This window comes from Parasteatoda tepidariorum, chromosome 8 (assembly GCF_982258835.1).
Source record: "Parasteatoda tepidariorum strain Cologne lab strain chromosome 8, Ptep-v5.0, whole genome shotgun sequence".
Taxonomy (NCBI): Eukaryota; Metazoa; Arthropoda; class Arachnida; order Araneae; family Theridiidae; genus Parasteatoda; species Parasteatoda tepidariorum.
The window spans coordinates 59,649,290-59,670,471 of NC_141762.1; the positions used below are offsets into that span (position 1 = coordinate 59,649,290).

At 26.1% G+C, this 21,182-nt stretch overlaps 1 protein-coding gene across 19 annotated transcripts in view; it reads right to left on the reverse strand.

Annotated features, from left to right (window-relative positions):
* Nucleotides 1-21,182, reverse strand: part of LOC107453525 (potassium voltage-gated channel subfamily KQT member 1) — a 443,886-nt gene that overhangs the window by 115,201 nt on the left and 307,503 nt on the right. For 5 of the 19 annotated variants that reach the window (XM_071181303.2, XM_043043441.3, XM_043043442.3 and 2 more), the window contains exon 1: nucleotides 11,068-11,623. The exons of 11 other annotated variants lie outside the window; for them this stretch is intronic. In XM_071181303.2, coding sequence (XP_071037404.1) covers nucleotides 11,068-11,483 — 416 coding nt within the window. In that variant the 5' untranslated portion in view covers nucleotides 11,484-11,623. Of the gene's footprint in view, nucleotides 1-11,067; nucleotides 11,624-18,553; nucleotides 18,646-21,182 lie in introns of those variants that run through there. 3 more of the 19 variants (XM_071181308.2, XM_043043444.3, XM_043043443.3) reach the window with 3 other exon arrangements.

Below are 21,182 nucleotides of genomic sequence, written 5' to 3' on the forward strand. Positions count from 1 at the left end.
AGACTGTTGTCGGTAATTTTACCATAATTTCAAAATGAAAATTCAAACAGTATACAGGTAAGGTGATGTTTACATGAAGCATTATTTGTTACTCACTCGTTTCCAAAGATTTGCCTGTTGATCGCAATACCTATATTACAGTCTTAGTCATTTGAATAAAATGAAAAAAAAAAATCATTTAATATTTCCATGAAACTTTTCTTGGAAATTACAATCAAAAATAAGTATTACCGCAGTTATGAATTTTTACTTTTGTACATTTTTCCCCATACTTAGTTAAATATAGTTGTAACGATTATTTTTCTCAGAAATAAATGTTTTAATTCTAAATTATTTGAAACATATTGGATCTAAATACATCTTCGTTAAGTACTTCGTTAGAATATGCTTACTCAAATGAATCGATTATGCATTTTTAAAAGATAACCTTATCTGTTATACTCAGACAAATAAAGGTTTGGAAATATGCATTTAAAGCTTTTTAGAAATTCAAAAATTTCCCCTAAGTAAAAGTAAATTGTAATATCATTTTTTTTCTTATTTAGTTTATAAAGATCACTCATAAGGTATTTACAAATCTTAAATTTTTAATTAATACAAAAAAATGAAATAGCAATTTATTTCGTACTATACAGGAAGGCTTTATTTTTCGTATTTCTGATCTCTAACGTATATCTTGATATTTATACTGTTAAGGATTTGTTTTACCTATGAAAACACATTCTTTATCCGCACATGACATTAAACCAGCTATCCATAAAGATTTCCGAGATTTCAACAATTGTAAGGAAATGCGTGAACTGTGAGGGACAGATCAAACAGAGAGACATTCTTGAAGCGGGATTTGAACCTGTGATCTTCCTGGTACGAGGCCAACACCTTGATCACCTAACAGACTATTTGGCTTGCACAGTCATTTTATATTCGATTGACCAATCGTCATTCTACTTTCGCCATTCTATTTGTTTTCCACAATTCGCTGCATTGAGGTTCCGAGTTGACAAAACGTTTTTGCCGTACATTTGAGAATTCGCGTTTTCACGCATGTGGTAGCTTCAAGTCTCACGTGATTTCTGGACGAGGTGAGAGTTTTATTTTCGAGAGTGCACTAATAGGCAATAAACTGCTACCGGAGAAGTTGGGCTGAAATTAAAGATTAAAAGCGAAAATTGCGCAAAAAATTGACAGAGCTTTGTTTTTTATTTTAATTATGCTTTTAACTTAGGTATGTGATGCGTTTTATCAGTATTCGTGCAGTCACGCATTCTTTTTTCATCTTCTAACCCCCTCTTTTAGCCTCTTATAATCTCTATTTTTAGTTTTTATACAATTATTTATACAATTCACGAGTTTATGCTAGAATAAAATTTGGTAAACGCGCATAGGTGTTAATTGTTGCGCATGCAAGAAAAATTTATTAATTATTTTTTTCCAAATGTAATTTTAAGCACTTCTAATATCCTGAAAAAACTAAACTCAGTGGCGTGACAGCCCTTAGAGGGTCATGGCCTACTGTGCCCACCTCAGTTTTCATGACTTTGGGCTCTGGGGTGCAGGAGCAGATGTTCCGGTTTGGAGGTCAGCCGAACGTGAAACCTCCAGTGTTCAGTTCTCAAGCATACTTGGTACTCATTTATCGACCCACTGAAGGGATGAAAGGCTGAGTCTACCTTGCCCGGCCCGAGGATCGAACCCATGACCTGTGTCACTGGAGTGCGAGGCGCTATCACTCAGCCACCGGGAGTCAGTTCTAATATCCATCCAATCAAATCGTTATATATAGAATTTGAAAGAAATATATATAAATCAAAGGCTTCACATATTGTACATGCTTCATATATTTAGAACTTCATTTTAAAAGAGAATCATTATTTATACAAACCTAGACTAAAATACAGATATATCCAATTTGTGAGCGAAGCGAGCTCGAATTATGTAACAATCCGAAAGCAATTTGTTTAAGCAGTTCAGGAGGTTATGTGACCGCAACGGTTGTACTTCTTAGTTTAACAAGTACGGAGAAAAAAAATTCTGGTAAAAGTACCGTACTGAATGATAAAGTCTTTACCGGTTAGAAAACCATAATTCTGGTTAATAAAACCAAAATATAAGGTATTTAAACCATTTATTCAATTTTTTTCTGTTTATATGGTAACGGTTTACCGGAGTTCTGGGTTTCAAAATCATAGTTCCTTCTTATTATGTTGCATTTAGTAAAAAATTCAAAACTGAAAAGTAAATGTAACCAAATAAACGGTATTTATGTCATGCTCTAAGGTTTCATGATTAAATTTCCAATTCTACCAAATTTTATCACAGATTATAAAATCACATTTTATTGTTAATTTTATGAAAATCATTACCAAAGCGCTTCAGTAAAAATTACCGAGATTTTTGGAGTTCCCATATAGGCAGAAACACTGTCAATTTTACTATATTACCATACTTTAATAGTTTTGACCATACTTGTTTTTCAGTGTAATATACAAAATATTATTGAAATACTGCATCGATTAATTTCTTTCATTATTTTAAGTATGTTTGCGAAAACAGATTTAGAAATTAAGAAAAAGGATTTTGGTGAAAATGCAGTTTTTAGCAAAGCTGACATTAGATAATAGATAATAAGATTTTGTATTTCAGTGATAATACTACCACGCATATTATTCATTTTACGATGCATATTAATAATTTACACGCAATAAATATTTATTAATCAACCCGAACAATATGAATGCATTTCGTAATACAGCTATGCACTAATCCCTAGTACTAAAGGACTTTGCGAAATGTAGAATTTATATTTAGGCATTTAATCTCTTTGAGTGATATCGAAGGCAGTTGGTTCACAAAGGATATTAATGACCCAAATCATTATTCTACTTAAATACATCCTTCTTAATACTCATTTACTTCCGAAGTTTGAGAAATCGATCAATAAACTCATTTGCGATGAATATATCGTTATTATCAAATTATTTTTGTCTGTGAAGCTTTGTCATTCAATGATTTATTGGAACAAACAGTATTCGAAACAAATTTTATTTTTAATAATATTAAGTAAAAAAATGAATTGAATAAATACATTTATTCATGAAATTACAGAATAAAAATAGACTAAATTTAGCTTTGAAATTCATAATACAAATATTATATAAGCACTATATAGAGTTTGTCTTTCAGATATATGTTTTAAGTGCTGTTATGTTAATATTTTAGATATAAACAAGTACATTATGTAGTCATTAGGCCTTTTTACAAAACTTTAATAAATATACTACTTAAACGTTAGACATTATAGTACGTACTTAAAAAAGCATTTTAATTTAGTTATTCTTTTAAATATGAAATATTTTATGTCTTTGATTTTTTTAAATATATACTTATCATGAGCAGAAAGCGTTTAAGTGTTTCTAAGATTGGCAGAAGGTGACAGAAATACATAATCATACATATATTTTTGAATTAATATATTTAACAAAAGCTTATTGCTTTTAAAATCTGTGTAATTAAATTTTTTTAACTGTACTCTATAATTGATATAATTAATTTTAAATTTGATGAAAATTATAATATGATGCAAAGTGCAACAGAATGGTTATCATTTAAAAAAAATGGCCTATTAAAAATATTCAAAATTACTAGTGGGAAAATAAAAATTAAAATTACATGAATTGAAACTTTTTGCCATCGAACTATTATCATTTTTTTAGGAAAAATAACAATTAATGATTATATAGCAGCATTTTTTAATAATAATAATCTGAGTATTGCTTCTTAAAACAGTAAGAATGACCAATTTATTAGAGTATGGGTTTTCAGTTATTTTCGATTAAAATCGATTTTCTAAAATTCCTTTGTATTTAATAAATCCAGAGACCAAATTACGGATCAGATAAAAACAGACTTACCGAAGTAAAGAATATCAACACAGTATTTTTTTAATAAGTTACATAGACATGCGACATACCTGTATTAAAGAGTATTTTAATTGCAAATTTTAAATCGAGCAAATAGCTTATTTCATTAAATTCAAAGTTTGGGAGTAACTAAATTAGTTTAGGAATCTTAAGACCATGATAATATATCACAAATTATGAAATTTCATCTTCGTTATTAAAGTTTCTAACTAATATTTGCTAAATTTGGTTGAATTGTGATTTGTTATCTGCATTCTAGAGTTTAACTTTAATTAAAATATTTCCCTATAAGAGCGATAAAGGGATTCAAGCATTAACAAAGTCTTTCAATTTAATATATATTATTGCTCGAAACGTGAAGAAAGTGAATTTTAATATTGAGGCTCTTTGAACTATTTTCTTATATATGTAGTTTAAAACAGATTAAATAAGTTAAGAGAATTCAGATTTATAAAGTCATTATTTTTTACTAAAGTGTCTTGTAAACTGTAACCTATGAAAATTTTGCCAACATACATTTCTGGAGTTTCTTAATTTCAACCATTTCCAATTGAGAATAGATGTTTATTCAATGATTTTTCAATTATGCTTATTTTTCTTAGGGAAACAGCTGTGTTCTTTTATTTTCTTTAAATTATTGTTCACATGACGTGATATATCCATGTGTATTTAAAGACAAAAATTTACGGTAGTTGTGCGAAATTCGAAAGCAATTTTAAAAATAGCACTCAATGGAAAGAACAATGCTGAAATTTGCAAAACATTAACTTACTGAAAAACACATTTAATGTGTCAACTTTAATGTCACAAGCTTAAAAATCATCGAACGATAAGAAATCCTAAATTTAAAAAAGTTAAATTTAATTTACGAGCAAAAGTAGCTTTAGTGCATAATGAAATAAATATAATTAACAGCGCAATTTTAAGTTAGCTTTGTTCATTTAAACGTTAAATAGTAAGAAAAATCCTATTTTTAATTACACTCAAGATAAACATCTAATTCAGTTTTAAAATATTCAGTAAAGCGAATAATACTGTGGTATTCCAATTTACTAAGCAAAAATTGCTTTGGTTTGTAGTATTTCCTTCAGGAACTAGTTTTTAGACTTAAAAATGGTAACACGATTCCATACAGGCACAAGAAACAAAACACTAAAGCTCATTTAAATTTATTAACTTGTATGAAAATGCAACTATTTTGGGTAACAAAAAAATTTACAGAAACAATTTTGCAGCTGTTCAAAATTTAATTTTTAATTTCAGCAAACTTTTACAGAAAATGTAGTTTCAAATTACCAAGGAAAATATTTTAACAGAGCAAGCAGATAAGCATGTTACGCACCAGCCCAAATTTTCCAACAATTGTCGTAAATTTAAAAGCTGAAAAAGTGATTTGGTTAAGCAAATCCAAGTAGTTCTTTGCAGGCTGAAATCGCCGATTTTTCAACAGTATATTTTCAATGGTTTTGTTAATTGTTTGGTTAAAATAAACAAAAAATAAGTAAATATCCAAAGTAAAAAAAATTCAAATGCAGTAAGAAAATAAAATTTATTAAACAAGCCTAGGAAAAATTTGAATTCGGCATTTATCATAGAAATGATTCTCAATCAGATTTAGAATATGCTACAAAGAACGAAATTCATAATAATAATAAATAATAAACTATGTAACATAAATTACAATACAAAAAGGTTTTTAACACACAAAAAATCTTCTAAAATGATATTTTTCTTATACTTAACACTAAAAATATATTAAAAATATCCGTACAAAAGATATTTAAAACATTAAAAAAATGATTTGATTAGAAAATATTCAAGTATTTTTCTTCTCAGGTTGAAATGATTGATTTTTAACAGTATATTTTTAAATTGTTTGGTTATTTCTTATGTTTAAATATTTGAAACAAAAAATAAATAAATATCAAAAGAAAAAAAAAAAAAACTAAATACAATCGAAAAAACAATCTAACGAGCAGGGCCAGGAAGAATCTGAATTCTCCAATCTTAGAAATGTTTCCCAATCAGATTTAAAACATTCATCTAAGAACGAAATAATTAATAATTAAAAAATAATAAATAATGTAGTATAAATTACACCCCGAAATGTTTTTTTTCGATATTAAAAAAAGTTTCTAAAATGATACTTTTCGTATACTTAGCATTAAAATTGAGGACACGATTCCGGAAATACACAACTTATAACATTGCTTGGGAAAAAATCGTTTCCAATATTTTCTAAGCATAATCGTTACTTAGCATATAAAGATAAATTTAGGTAACAAAATAATTTAGAGCAATAATTTGATACTAGGCCAAACTTTACAAGCTATTTTCCATAAATTTTTCGTTGAAAATGTAAATATAGTATTTTCCTAAACTTTAATGCAAAGTAAAACAGTTTTAAGCAGCCGAGCATGTTAAGCAAGAGCGCATAGTTTACCGAAAGGCGAAACTCGAATTTTTATCAAAAATAGCGCATTTCGCTAAATAGATTTAAAGATGCCTAACGACTCCGTGACTTTTTTAATATGGATTTATAGCAGACATTAACGATATCTCACTATCACCACTCTTTAATGTCATACTTTTTCATCACTTACGCTCTTAAAATTTATTACTTTAAGTCTTTTCTAACGGTTTGTATGGCTATTTTCATTTAACAGATAGGGCAGAATTAATGGAATCAGAATTTTTAAATGTCCAAGCATTTTCTTTTGGCTTAATTTATTGTGTAATTTTAAATTCTTCGGAAAAATAAATTACTTGATATACTTTAGGGGTTATTTACTTAAAAATGACATCTTAAGTGAGTAATCATTACATCAAAATATATTAATGTTAAATTTTTATTTGTGCACAAGTTTTATAGTTAAAAAAACTGAGCAATTTAATACTTGAATATTTACAACAATGAATACTTATAATCCCAGATACAGAACAAGTGCAGTACAACGGTGGTCACCAAAGATTTATTTTACTCTTGCAGACAAAAATATATTAATCAGCAACCAAAAATACAGACAGAAATAAGTTAAGCTTTAAAAAAAATGTTACTTAAAACTTTAAATTTTCATCTTCTCTAGTAAAATTCCAGTTCTTGTAGTCAGTTTATCACGCATTTTAGCATTAGAAATTCTAACACTTTAAAATTTTCAAATCTACCGAGAACAGCTTTTGAATACAAATATTTTATCCTGCGCTATACAGATAAATCTTAGAATTTTTCTATTTAATTGCTGATTAATACGGATGTTCTGTTACTGGTTTGATAAATTTTATTAAAACAAAACACTATTATCTGCAAAAAAATCATGAGAATTTGTAACAATTAGGTAATAATACTTAGAAGTAAGAAATAATAATTTTTTGGACTCATAGAAATTATTAAAAATATAAGTAAATTCACGGTATAAATATTATATTTTTAAATTTCTTATGTACTCTCTACAAAATTCCTGGTCATTTTTAAAATAGATCTTTGTCTCAAATCTAATTAATTTTTAATGTTAAACTATTTATTTCTTAAAAAATATTAATTTTATTTAGTTCATTTTTGCAATTTTAATATCTAAACTAATTGCTAACAAAAACTAAATTATTATATTTTAGATCTTTTAAAAAATCATTTATTTTTTTCTTTGTTTCTATACATATACATTGATAATCATATTTTATAAATGAATTTATTGCTTACTTATCATTAAAATATAAAATTGAATCTTCAAAAACATAAAAAGGGCACAATATATATAAATCTAGAAATTTAGGGATTATTTATGACACAAAATTTAACTTTATAGCTTTAAAGTAAATAACTTTGAATATTTAAAACATAAACAATTAAAAGTGTAATGTAATGTGCATAGGTGATTAGAAAGAATTCAGCAAAATAATATATAGTTTATTGTAAATAATAACTATTTATTAAAGTATTACCTTTTAACAAAATCAACAATCATGCTTTAATTTTTAACTATCAGAAGCTTACATTTAGATTCAGAAGCAAACATTTTAATTGTTATTAATTTTTTTTACCTTATAAACTTTAAAATAAAAAAAAAAGTGTTATTATAGATGAAAAATAATAAATGTTTTTTCATATAATATGTAAAAAGTCAAAAAATTCATTAGCATTACAGTGTAGTATATTATTGATAATAATAATTTTTTATACATAACATTTAAAATTAAATAATAACCAAGTCTTTAAAATCAGGATTTTGAAACAAGGTTTCATGTATTTCCTAAATTTAAATTAAATAAAAATATTTGGACAGATTTTACAATTAAAAAAATTTATAACGAGAATTTTTTAACTAAGACTAAATGTTTCATATTCCTTACATTGCAATTCATATAAAAATAACATTATAATAGGTGCAAAATTAAAATAAAAGAATGAGCAGAACTTTTTAAATAGAAAAACACTAATTTATTATAATAATTTAGGTAAATTAAGAAAGTAGTAAAAGAAAAAAACACCACCTAATTAACTTCGCAATTTAAGTAAATGTACTTTTTATCACAAGTTTAAAGGAAAAAGAAAAACTCTTTTTTAATTGTAATGTAGGAATATTTGCTCATTTAGAAGCAAGATCGAATGTTTCCATGATCATGGGCTAGAATTAAAATATTTCGGCATTAAATAATGATAATTTAATGCGCAATTTACAACATTTAATATTGTAGCGAAACTTAATAGGTGCTCTAAAATTTGAGTTTTATTTTTCTCCTAATTATAGTCTTTAAAAGCTTTGGAACCGAAATTGCACAACATATTTATGATTCAGTTCAAACTCAAGCTTTTTTAACATTGTTTTTTTTAGTTTAAGATTTTAAAATATACTTCAGAAACTGTACTGTGAAAAGATAAAAAAATTTACGCAGTAATGATTGCGGTTATAAAAATTTTTATTACGAAAAACTACAAAGACTTTAAAGCAAGTAAGCGATTTATATTGAATACGAAAAAAAAAATAATAATAACATTAATATTAAGAATCTGAAATTGTACTCATTTAAATAATAATAATAATATGTACTGTTATGAAACATATCTTTAACACTTTCAAATTCTTTTTCTTAATGTTTCGTCAATTTACTGTTTCTAATAATTATATGTTGTATTTCCAAACACTTTGTTTTTAATTTTGTTAAATTTTTCATCTATTAAAACCCTCAGAACTAATGCCCATGACCCTTTGAAGTAGATAGGAAACTGGTTTCCAATATATAATTTTATATATTTACTATATATGTATTTTAAAAAAGAAGCAAAAAGTATATTGGTATTTTTTAATTAGGTCTAATAGTTACTAATAGTTAGATTCCCGCAATTATATTTGTACAAAAATATAAAACCTGAAAAAAGTAATTTAAATGTTTTTTTTATTCACATTCAAAAATTTATCTATAAATGACTTTGTAAATTAAAGGCATTTTAATAATGATTAAATTTTTCTCTTAGATCTAAGTAACTGCAATTTTGAAAAATTAATGTTTGGAAGTGTGCCATTTTTGAAAGATTTTTCCTTTAACTCAGAAAAGGACGCCAATGACTTTTGCCATATTTCATAACAATGAATTATTATAAGGCTAAATGTAATACTTTTAAATTATTTCAACCTGCATTAATACAAAATAATATGAAAAGTATGCAAAATATGTTTAATAAAAATTCTGAATCAAAGGTTAATAACTAACGTGAAATGTAACGCTGCTTTCTCCAGATTAGCTTTGGTAAAATTTGCATTCTTAAAAATTTAAACATTAAAATTATATTGTTATTCGAGTCATCATTAGCAAAATGTAAGTAATTACCATAAAAATTCTAGATCATATGTTTAATAATTCCTATCAATAACGTACACACAATGATATATTATGTCTAAAAGTTTAGGGGAATAATTTCAAATAATTATATAAAATAATGCAATTTGAATAAGTTCATTGATTTTGAGATAATTTAATAGTCATTTTTAAGTAATATGGAGGTAAAAATATAAATAGTAATCATAGTAATTTCAAATAGTTGCAAAAAAGTATGCATCAAAGGCATGACATTTGAACAATATAAGACAATGTCGCATAAGATGGGCTATAAAAGACGACTGAAAGTGTTTTTTTAAAAATTTGTCTCATTTTAAGAATATTATTTATTTTAATCTTATTTAAAGAAAGGGAACGGGGAAATAGCAAAGAACAGGGCTATGAACAAAAAATATACTATACTACAATGATTACAGAAAGTACATTGTATTACATTAAACAATCCGTAAATAATACTACACAGAATCGATGGCGATTCTTAAGAAAAACAAAGACGTCTCACTTGATAAACAAACTGGTTCTTGACTATTTTTTTGAATTCTTTTAACTGATATCTATCTTGGTAATGTTTCGCCAGACTTTGAATATGTTTTGTAACTTATTTCTATTTAAATTTTTTTCTCTTTTTAATTTTGATGTTCATAATTTTTTTTAAGAATTCTAAAGATAAGTCTGAAGGAAGGGCACTTATTATAGAATAATTGTGAATTATCTTATTTATAAAATAAGCCTGAGCGTTATAGAGTTCTTTTCGTCAAAATGGGGACACAAAATATTTTCGTAATTTTGCTTCAAAATAATTTTTACAAAAATTATAGTTATAAAAGTCACTGGAAGGATACTCAAACAATAAAATACATAGAATAATATTAATCGAAGTGTAATTTTATGTTTCTGTGATCGAAAATTGGATATGGATATATTATATGTATACTGGATAAATCCAATATACCCACCATATATCTAGATATTGGATATTCTTTCAAATTTAGTTATTAACTTCTAGCTCATAAAAAATTCCATGCATTGTAAATCTGATGAAATGTCATACAAATTAGAGCATTAAATTGTTTCATACTGTGTTGTCCATTAATTATGTTATTAAATTTTTTAGTCGAACATATGGTAGCCATTGAGAGCGAAATAATGCAAGGGTTAATTCCATGCATTTTGAATACAATTTTTTTTGTATCATATACTGTAAAATAACAGTTTTCAAAAAATTCAAAATTAATATCAATATAGTTTTTGTTAAGTTTATCAGATTTGTTAAAACACTCAAATGAAAATTAAAAATAAAAGGTAATTTACTTACATCATCATGTGGTAAATTACTGCTATTACACCTCTTGGCCTATCCAAGATATTGTGGACTACCAATTGAGCTTTTCTGTATCTTGGATCTCTATGGCGAGGAGGCCTATAATTTAAAGGTTTGCCTAACAGGCTAAGCCGTGGCATGTCCAGCCTGCCACGGGGTTCTCTTCGGCCATGTAGATGTTTAAAGATTCGCTTTGGGCCTCGCTCAATATCATCCAACTCCATATCTTGCTTTTCAGATAACGAATCTTCCTGATCTGTTTCATCATGGATTGATGGCGGTTTGCCTATAGAGTTAATATCACTGTGCCATGGCGCGTGTAGCATACGCCACGTATGTTGTCTTTTCATGGCCTGTTTGTGACTTTGACTATTTCGATAGCCCGCTGACAAGACCAGTATGTGAACCATCCGAAAATGTGCATATTTTATCTGCTAAATCATTAAAATTTCTTTTTGGCAACTTGATTACAGTGTTTTGCTAGGATCCATTTAATGTGTCTCTTTTCTCTCGTGTAACCACAAATTCAAGAGAGAAAACCAGAATCCAAAAAAATTAGTTTGTGCAAGGTAAGATAAGTTTTTGTTTATCGTGATTCAACTGTAATAAAGCCTAATTATTTTCTAATATTTAATATGATTCAGATTTAATATTTTGTGATCATATAGTGATTTTTCAATAAAAAATCGTTGATTGATAACTTGTCTTTTGTTCAATCTTCAATGCAAACGAAAATTAAAATGTTTTGGTAAAACGATATACAAATTCGATTGATTTATTACTTTAAGAAACTAATTTAATACCTTCTTAATTTTTCATATAATAATATTTGAAGTAAAATAATAAATAAAATATAATTTAAAATCTATTCAGTATGCTAAACTTACGAATGTACAAGAAGAATTATTCTATTCATCAAAACTAACAAAGAATTATATTATTAAAAATTAGAGAAAACTACTTTTAATATATCTATATAATACTTATTTATTCAATTTTATTATAGTAATATATTGTTATTGATATTGCTATTATAAATTTTATTTACTTATGAATATGAATAAATTTTTTCATTTGTTTCTCAGAATCAGTAAAAAAAGTTTTTTTGTTCCCTAATAAAAAAAAAACAAGCTATATTTACCATCTATTCATTTTTATTGCTCAGTATAAATAAATAAATATTTTGTTTTTAGTATTTATAAATATTTTGTAAACACACGTCGGAAAACTTTAAAAAAAAAATCCTTCTTTCCTCTATCTGAACACTAAATGCTTATATTAATTACACTATTGTATAATTTAATCTACATTATTATCAGGAAATCTATATATAAATAAAATTAATTAACTATTATTTTTCCATATATCAAATTTTTTGAAATAAAATTGTATTAAGCTCAGAAACAGCACCAACTCTCTTTTGAGAATACTAAAGCGCAGACAAATAAATATATAGGAGGATTTAGCAAAAGTAATCGTTTAAGTTCCTTCGAATCAAAAGCAGGTGTTTCAGTACCAAAAAGAATAGCAATTCTTTAAGAATGATAGATCCATTTCCCATTTTTAGGAAAAAAATACATTTCCGCTGAAGTTAATCGAAAAAGATATTTTGTCATGTTATTGAACAAAACAGTTTGAAAGATTTATATCATTCTATTCCAAAATTGCATTTCGGAGATAAAATAAATTTTCTGACAAGATATGATAATATACAGTGATATAGTTATTTTTTAAATATTTAAAAGCGAAAAACATATTTCAAAATAATAAGTAGTAATACATGGATAAAACTGACACACTTCTTTGCTATTTTTCATTCATGGAAAATATGATATTAGTTAAGATTCATTAACTATATTGATATATGGTACTACTATGAAAATATATTAGGTACGTGTGTAGCGGCTTTAAAAAAACTATCAGAGATAGTATAATTATATTATTTTCAACTAATTAGTAGAAGTTCTAATGCAAATATTTTATCCTTTTTACAGCAAAGAAAGAATTTTTAATCCGTCTTACCCGATTTTTATAGCTAATATGAGCCCTGTGGCAAACTTTTTAGTTTAGATGAAAATAGAAATATATAAATATTACAAGACACAATCTATTTTAAAATAAATTTAAACTATGCATACAATCAAAGATTTAAATTTTATAATTAATTAAATGTACAAAATACATAGTGCAAGAATTTATTAAATTTTCCTAATAGGCATAAAATTTGAGAATACTATATAAAATACACTATCTATACTACTATAGTATATTAAAATATTATTATGCTATTACTAATCAGTGAAAATAATGTGCTGTAGTATAAACATTTAAAAACTGCGCACATATATAATAAAATTACATGTTTCACATTTTTAAATGTGCTCTCTAACTATGAACTCGTTTAGTTATAACTTATTAACTAAATTATTTATCTTAAATTAAATAAAACAAGTAATTGATGATTAGTTTAAAAAGGACTTTTTTAGAAATCTACTCAATTTATAAAGAACAACGTCATAATTCATTGTTTGTATTATGAGTTGTTTAGAAAACAGGCATTAAAAATAATAATAATTTATTTATGTAATGCATGAAAAGAAGAGTTTAGATTATTTAAAAGCAACCAAAAATAGTTTGTTTAGAAATAAATATTTTCATAATTTATTATTTTAAAAGCAATGAAATAGAGTTAAAAAATAACAATTGACTAAATAAATCGTTTGCATAGCGGAAAAAATTAACTTAAAATTATTGTAAAAAATGCAATCCTACTTTCAGATGGTTTGAGCAACACATATTTTTCTAAAATGCACCAAATATTTGCAGCATCAATAAATTGATCTTCAATATTCAAAAATTAAACATCTTTCAACACCTAAATGTCCAAAACTCGAAATCATTTGCAAATCCAATATATTTGCACAATATCTGGCAAAAAAACGAACATTTTCTTTGATACGAAATTATATGAACAAAAATATTTTGTAGGATTTCTCAAATTTGTTTTTCACAATCAGAATGAATAGTTTACATTTGAGAAGAGTTTACGAACATCAACTAGTTGCCTCAAGTAGACCTACTCCAATCCTCAACGGAGGAAAGTACCATGTGTAAGGATGCAAAAAATGATGGCAATCTCTGAAGCCAGAAGAGAGCCACGTGACCCGACAAGCGGCGCTTTTAGTCCAATCAAAAGTCTTTGTCAAGTTCGGAGAAGAGATCCATAAATACAAAAGATTCTGAAGTTTTCTTCATTTCTAAACTAATTGAATATAATTGTATGATAATTGTTCTTTGGAAAAAAAACGTGAGTTGGAACATTCAAAATTTTTCTCTTTAATTATAAAACATTTTAATTACATTTATTATTTTACTTTGCGTGATTTTCATGAAATTTGAATGGTAATCAGAAATCCAAATCAACGAGAAAAAAAAGCAATTACAAATATAATTATACAAGATGCAAAAAAATATTTTCGTGTATTTATAGAATAAAATTTAATTAAAGATTATGACAGAAAATATTATTAAATAATGTTAATAAAAAATAGTGTTAGCAACACAAACAAAACTGCTTAATTCGAAAAATAATGAATATAACCAAAAAATAATTATTAATATTGGGTTAATAGTCAAATAGTATTTGATCAAATAGAATAAATAAAGGTAAAATAAATAATAGAATCATGAATAAATTTAATATTATTGTTTTCAAACAGTTTAGAATAATCAAAAATTAAAGTTAAATAATATTTAATATAAACAAATATGTCTATAATATGTCTCATTCATATTTCGGGGAAATTTTTATTTCAGAATCATAACAAAGTAATCTGCTATTAAATTATATTTCAAAGAAGGTAGCATAATAAACATATATCATTTTAATTCTAAGCACATAATTTTTAAAATTGATTTTAGTTATTTGCTTCTAAAACTCTTTCACTACATTAAACAAAATAATTTTTCACAGGCATTTTATTTTCTATTTTCAACATATGAAAAGAGCGAAGAAATAATTAACCTAAAACAACTTGCATAAAATTTTAGGAATTAGTAAATATATAAAGCAGAGTTATAAATAAATCTATTTTATAGATTAAAAACTAAAATTTAATCTGATTTATGTTTAAATCTCATGCATAATTTCATTGATAGATTTTAGTCTATTTAACGTAATTTTATCATTTTTTCATCTCTAGCGAAATCTGTTTAAAATAATTTATCTCCTATTTTTTTCATTTCATTTGATATCTAGTGTGAATGAAATAATGAAAATTTTAAACAAATTAAATGTAGTTCTCCTTTTTTTTTTATAAAACTGCTCTCATAATACAGGCTTTAGAATTTGATTAAAAAGGTTATTTTAACTATTTTACATATTATATGTACAATGTACAATAATGCACAATGAGAATATTAAGTATATTATGTACAATGAGAAAAAAGTCTGATTAAAACTACTAGAATATTGTGAAACATATCGTGTTTCTGGCTCTAAGGAAACACTAAATTCCCTCGTTAGTTTTGATCGAAGCGCTTTGATAAAATTAACAATGAATTATGATTTTATAATGTGTGATAGAAATTAGTAAATGTGGTAATATTTGGTAATTTTATTATGAGATCGTATACATCATGGCATAAGAACCATTTATTCGGTCAATGTTTCAGTTTTGTATTTTTTACTAAATGTGTGGTAATAAGAACTATAATATTGAGAACGAGAATTTTTGGTAAATCGTTACTACACAAACGGAAAAGAGACCAAGTGAAAGGTTTAAATACCGTGTATTTTGATTTTATTAACCAGAATTATGATTTTCTTTTACCAGAAATGTTAATATAATCCGTACGGTAATTTTACAAGAGTATTTTTTTTGTTGCCATGTATAGAAATTAAATATTTAATCTTGGTAATGAAGTAATTTTGGTAAAGATGGACGAGCACAATAATAACTTGTTTCTTTTTATTATTTTAATAAACTGTAGAATTACGTGAGTTATTAACTATTCGGGAGAAGTTTGGAAATAAGTAAATAATTGAGTTAAGTTAGGTGGTTCAGAAATATCCTGTATGGAAGGTGGTTCAGAAATATGGAAGTATTATTTTTTCCATCATGATGCATTTTGAAAGAGCTAAAGTCTTACTTAACCATTTCAGCTTGTGCAATGTTATAAATTTATAGGAAAAAAAGGTGAAAGAACAAATTATTTAATTGTTATTTTACCATGATCAAGCAAAACAGTGAAATAACCATAAATAAGATGGTAGTCAAACTATTAACTGTGAGAAAAATCGTTTATTAGCTGTCTCAACTTAATACGGTTAAACAACCAGAAACTAAGGCTTCCTAATGAAGCCACTTAAATCCTTGCAATTGCGTACATATTATAGCCGATAAGGGTAATTTCTCAATCTCATGACCGACCTAGCTTTTACATCACAATATTAGCTCCATTTTCTTCAACATATGAAGCGTTCTTGCACTCCCCATCACCCATTATCTAACGAAAATGCTATTTTCTAAGTCTAGTGAAATTTCTTTTTCATGGTTTTGAAGCCATGTTAGTAGTAAATGGTTAAAAAACCGTATAGTTTTGATTTCATTGTCTTATAAACATACTACTTGTAAACGGTTTAAAAAGCGTAGGGGTGAAAAATGTCCTTTACCCTAAACTTTACGGCAAATCGTCTGAACAGACTGCTGCCGCTTATTTAACCATGATTTAAGAATGAAAATTCGAAGGACATTTGTTTCTAAATTGCGCTGGAATAAGGAATTTGTGTCCCAAGCATTTCCATACAAGAAAATGAAAGGAGAAAAAAGCAATCCTTAAAATTGTTGAGATATTTAACAAAACTTTATATGCTTACTTAACTCACACTGAAGGGTAGTTTCCTGACTTTTGAAGCGTTTGTTAGCATAATAACTCGGATTTTGTTTTGTGACTAAAGTTTTAAAGTTTGTGTGTAAACATACATATGTATGCCTGTTTTCGAACAAAGTCGGTTGATTACTTCTCGTTAAGAAAATGCTGTTTGAAAATGGGTTTGTTCTTAAACAAAAAAACTTTCTTTCGAGTCTGTTCTGGATTATTTGTTGACAAAGAATTTATCGAAGAAAACAATATGCAACGTGTTTTTTTTTTATACATTGAGAAAAATTGTATGGTTAAAACTAGAATAAATATTTACAGAACCACTTTGGTAATTATTTTGGTAAAATCAACAATAAAGTATAATTTTACAATATATGATAAATTTTTGATGACGGGCCCACAAAATATGGGGATAGCCGCAATCTGAGAAATATGGTGAAATGATAGTTAAAGCAGGAAAGCTGTTGAATGTTTCTGACTTTTTAATGTTAATTTTCATTTTTAATTTTCACTTTTTATTATCGAAAAAAATGATTAGTTTCACCGATTTGACCGAATTATTTTATATTTTGGATTTTCTCATTTAAAATTACTTAAATTAAACTAATGTAAAAGTTTTTATATCTTACAATTCGAACTGTTTTCAACCATTAATAAATTAAATAATAAGAAATAATAAAAAAAAAGTTTTTTCCATTTAAATATCTTTGTGTAAAGAAGTTCAATATTTGCTTGCACAGTTGTTTTGAATTCCTTCATTATTTCAAAAAAATATGAAATTAAAAAGGAAGTAAAGAAATATGAAATTATAAAGGAAGTAAAGAAATATGAAATTAAAATGGAAGTAAAGAAATATGAAATTAAAAAGGAAAAGGAAATTAATATTAAGTGGCCCAAACGTTTGACCACTATATTACCAGGTGAACTTCATATTATCCTATTACTAGGGTATATGATATGGAGCATATCCATAGCCTTTTACTAGGAGACCACTACTCTAATATTTTGAGTGTCAAAACTTCAAAAAAATTCAAATTTGTTGACAAATGTTCGTCTGTTTTGAGAAAGTACGTTTTGTTGTCTGACTTCGTAACTTAAAATTTCGTAATCACTAATTTATTATATTATCTTGAAATATTAAAAATTAAACAATTCCAAGTACGTGAAAATCTTGTCCTTTTATTAAAGGTTATTTAGAATTATAGAGTTTTATTTTGTTCACCGAACATAGCACTCTCGAAAACAAAATTAGGAGTAATATTGTTCAAATATTTGATTAATATCTTCCTACTTAAGCCTTTAAAGGAATTAAACTGAACATTTTAACGTGTAGTAGTAAATCCTAATAATTAGAACTTATTGTTTATTAATCGTAATATATATTGTTAGTTATGTATATTGCTAATTATAGCAATTGCTCTCAGAGGACTCATTCAAACTCTTAAACACATACGTGTAGAATTTATTTCCTAGAATATTAAGTGAGATTTTGATTCAAATGCAAATTACTCATTCCAATCAAATAACTTTACCTAAAATACAATGCAATTACTGTTTGACCTATCACTGAGCTTCGCAAAGAGTAAGCATATCTCACCAATTATCCTCAGTACCGCCTCTCATCCACAAGTCTGCTTGATCACTAATGCTCCACCACATCCACAATACACTCCTTCAATATAAGAGGAGAACAACAAGGGAACGATAGAGACGCAGCTTCAATTTGAAAGCAGCTGTAGTTGAGGTATCGTAAACTGCAAATTGCCGCTATCAACCCACTCCGATACTACGTTACAGTTACAGCTAAAGCGAGGATATAGGTTATTTACGCGGTTATCATAATTGCCCTGAGAGTATGAAATATATTTTCTTAAGCGACTATTAAAAATGACAAGTTACTTTCGCTAAGTTGACACGGGTGTTTCAACAGCTGTTTGCCGAATTCTGTGGTCTAAGCGATTAAGATAAAATTAAACGTTTGCATATGAGTTTCAAGAAAATTACACTTAAGTGCTTTTTGGATGTTTTGAATATTTTCGTTTACTAAAGTCAAGCCAAAGAACAACGATTTAATTAAAGAGGTTTACTAGTTTTTAATTTTACTTATTTATTGTAACTGATAGCAAATTTAAAAGAAATAGATGAATAAATGAAAACTTCTTAACGACATTACTTTTTCAGTACCTCTCCATAGCGCCGGGAAATACACTTTAGCTTGATTTGCTTCTCTCGGCCACTGAGGTTTTTCTTCTTCTTTTTTCTCTCGGCTAACACGATTTTTCTAGTTTTTCTCCTCTCCTCTATTTTTAAATTTTTTGCTGGTAATTTTACGTTTGATAATGAAACTAATTGTTGGTTGGTCTCATTCACGCCTGGCAAATTTTGAAAACTGGCGCCTATATTTGAGCTCTGGAAACCTGTCGACTGTTATTTCTAATTCATATAATTTTAAGTTGAATGAAGTTTTTTATCAAGTAATATCTTACCGCTGCAGTTATTTTGAATATTTATTTGATGAAGAGAATATTTACTGAGAATTTTTTCTGACATACTCGTAATTTAATTTCTATTTTTCAAAAGTATTTAAACATTATTAATTTATTTTTCAGAAGCTTATTTTTAAAAAAAATCACGTTAAATATAAATTTGAAATAGATTCTCCTTTCAATGCACAATGTAGAATGACTACTTAACGTAAAAAATTTATTTTAGTGTTTTTTTGTAATTGTTTCTTTTATTCCATTTATTTCTTTAGTAAAATCTTATTAAAATTAGACTGAAAGCAATTGCAAATTTCACATGGGATTTTCTCACAAAACTTTTTAAATACATGGGATTACATTTTTAGTACTGATTCAATAATATTTCTTTGGAGAAAAACTTTCAAAAATTACAACTTGAAATTATTATTTTTATTTATTTGAATTATAAATTTAATTCTTTACTACTTGTATCAACCCAAATCTCGACATTTATAATCCATTTAGGTAATTATTTCATTTCTCTATTTTTTTTGAACTTACTAAACATATAAAATTATTTATTCTATTTATTTTCATTCAATCATTTTCGTCAATGTCAATAATAAAAACAATATGACTAAATATAGACCGTTTTTCAGCAAATTTTTTTCCTCCACTCTTCAAGCTATTACATTTCAAATGTGAATCAGCTGTTTACAAATTACATCTGGTTTAAATAGATTATTTTAAATTCTTATGTACCATGACTTCTATTAGATTTTAAAAATAAAAAATTTGGCATGAGTAAATAGAATTTACGCATTAAATAACATAGTGAGAAACATAGTAAATTTATGAACCTTAATTTAACCTTACACTGTTAAAAGCTTTTCAGAAAAATTAATCAAATAACAAATTATTTATTTGTTAAGCCGCATTCCATGATTCATTTGATAAAACACAACTCAACCACTTTAATGTCCATTATCTAACGAAAAGTCTATCTCAAATGCTCAGTCACATTTCTTTTTTACTGTTTTGAAACTATGTTAATTATAAATGGTCAAAAAACCGTATAGTTTTGTATTCATGGTTTTTGACAATACTAGTCCTAAACAATTTCAAAACCATAAAAGTGAAAAACGTTCTTTATTGTAAACTTTAAAATTAATTGGATGAGCAGACTGCTGCCGGCTATTTTACAGTAATTTTAGATTGAAAATCAAAACAGCGTTTAATTATTCTATTTATTCTTGTCTTTCTTAAAAAAAATCCTATAATTTATTAAGAACTTTTGACATTTTATATATATTACGCTTTTTATAGGATTCATTTATTTTTTGACACTTCTATTTTGTCTACGCTATATATGCTGTATGTTTTAAAAGAAAAATACTTTTATTTCTCTTATTTATTTATTCAAATTTTTGGTCTCAACAGATATGCAACTATTCGATATTTTACACATTGTATACACATCTCTAGCGTTCCAAATCATTCTCAAGCATTCTGTCGATATTCTGTGCTTACAACGCATGCATATAATAACCGATAATTATTTTTTATTTCATTTTATTCTTCGCCAGAATTAAAAATATAAAAATGGCAATTATTTATTATTAGAGGGGAAACATTTTAATTAAGTAAGAAAAAATCACAATTGAAGGAGGTGAAAATTAAATTATAAAACTTATTTCATGACTTAAGGATTCAACGAAAGAAAAAAGGGTGATTGATTATTGAAACATATATAAACCTCAGAAA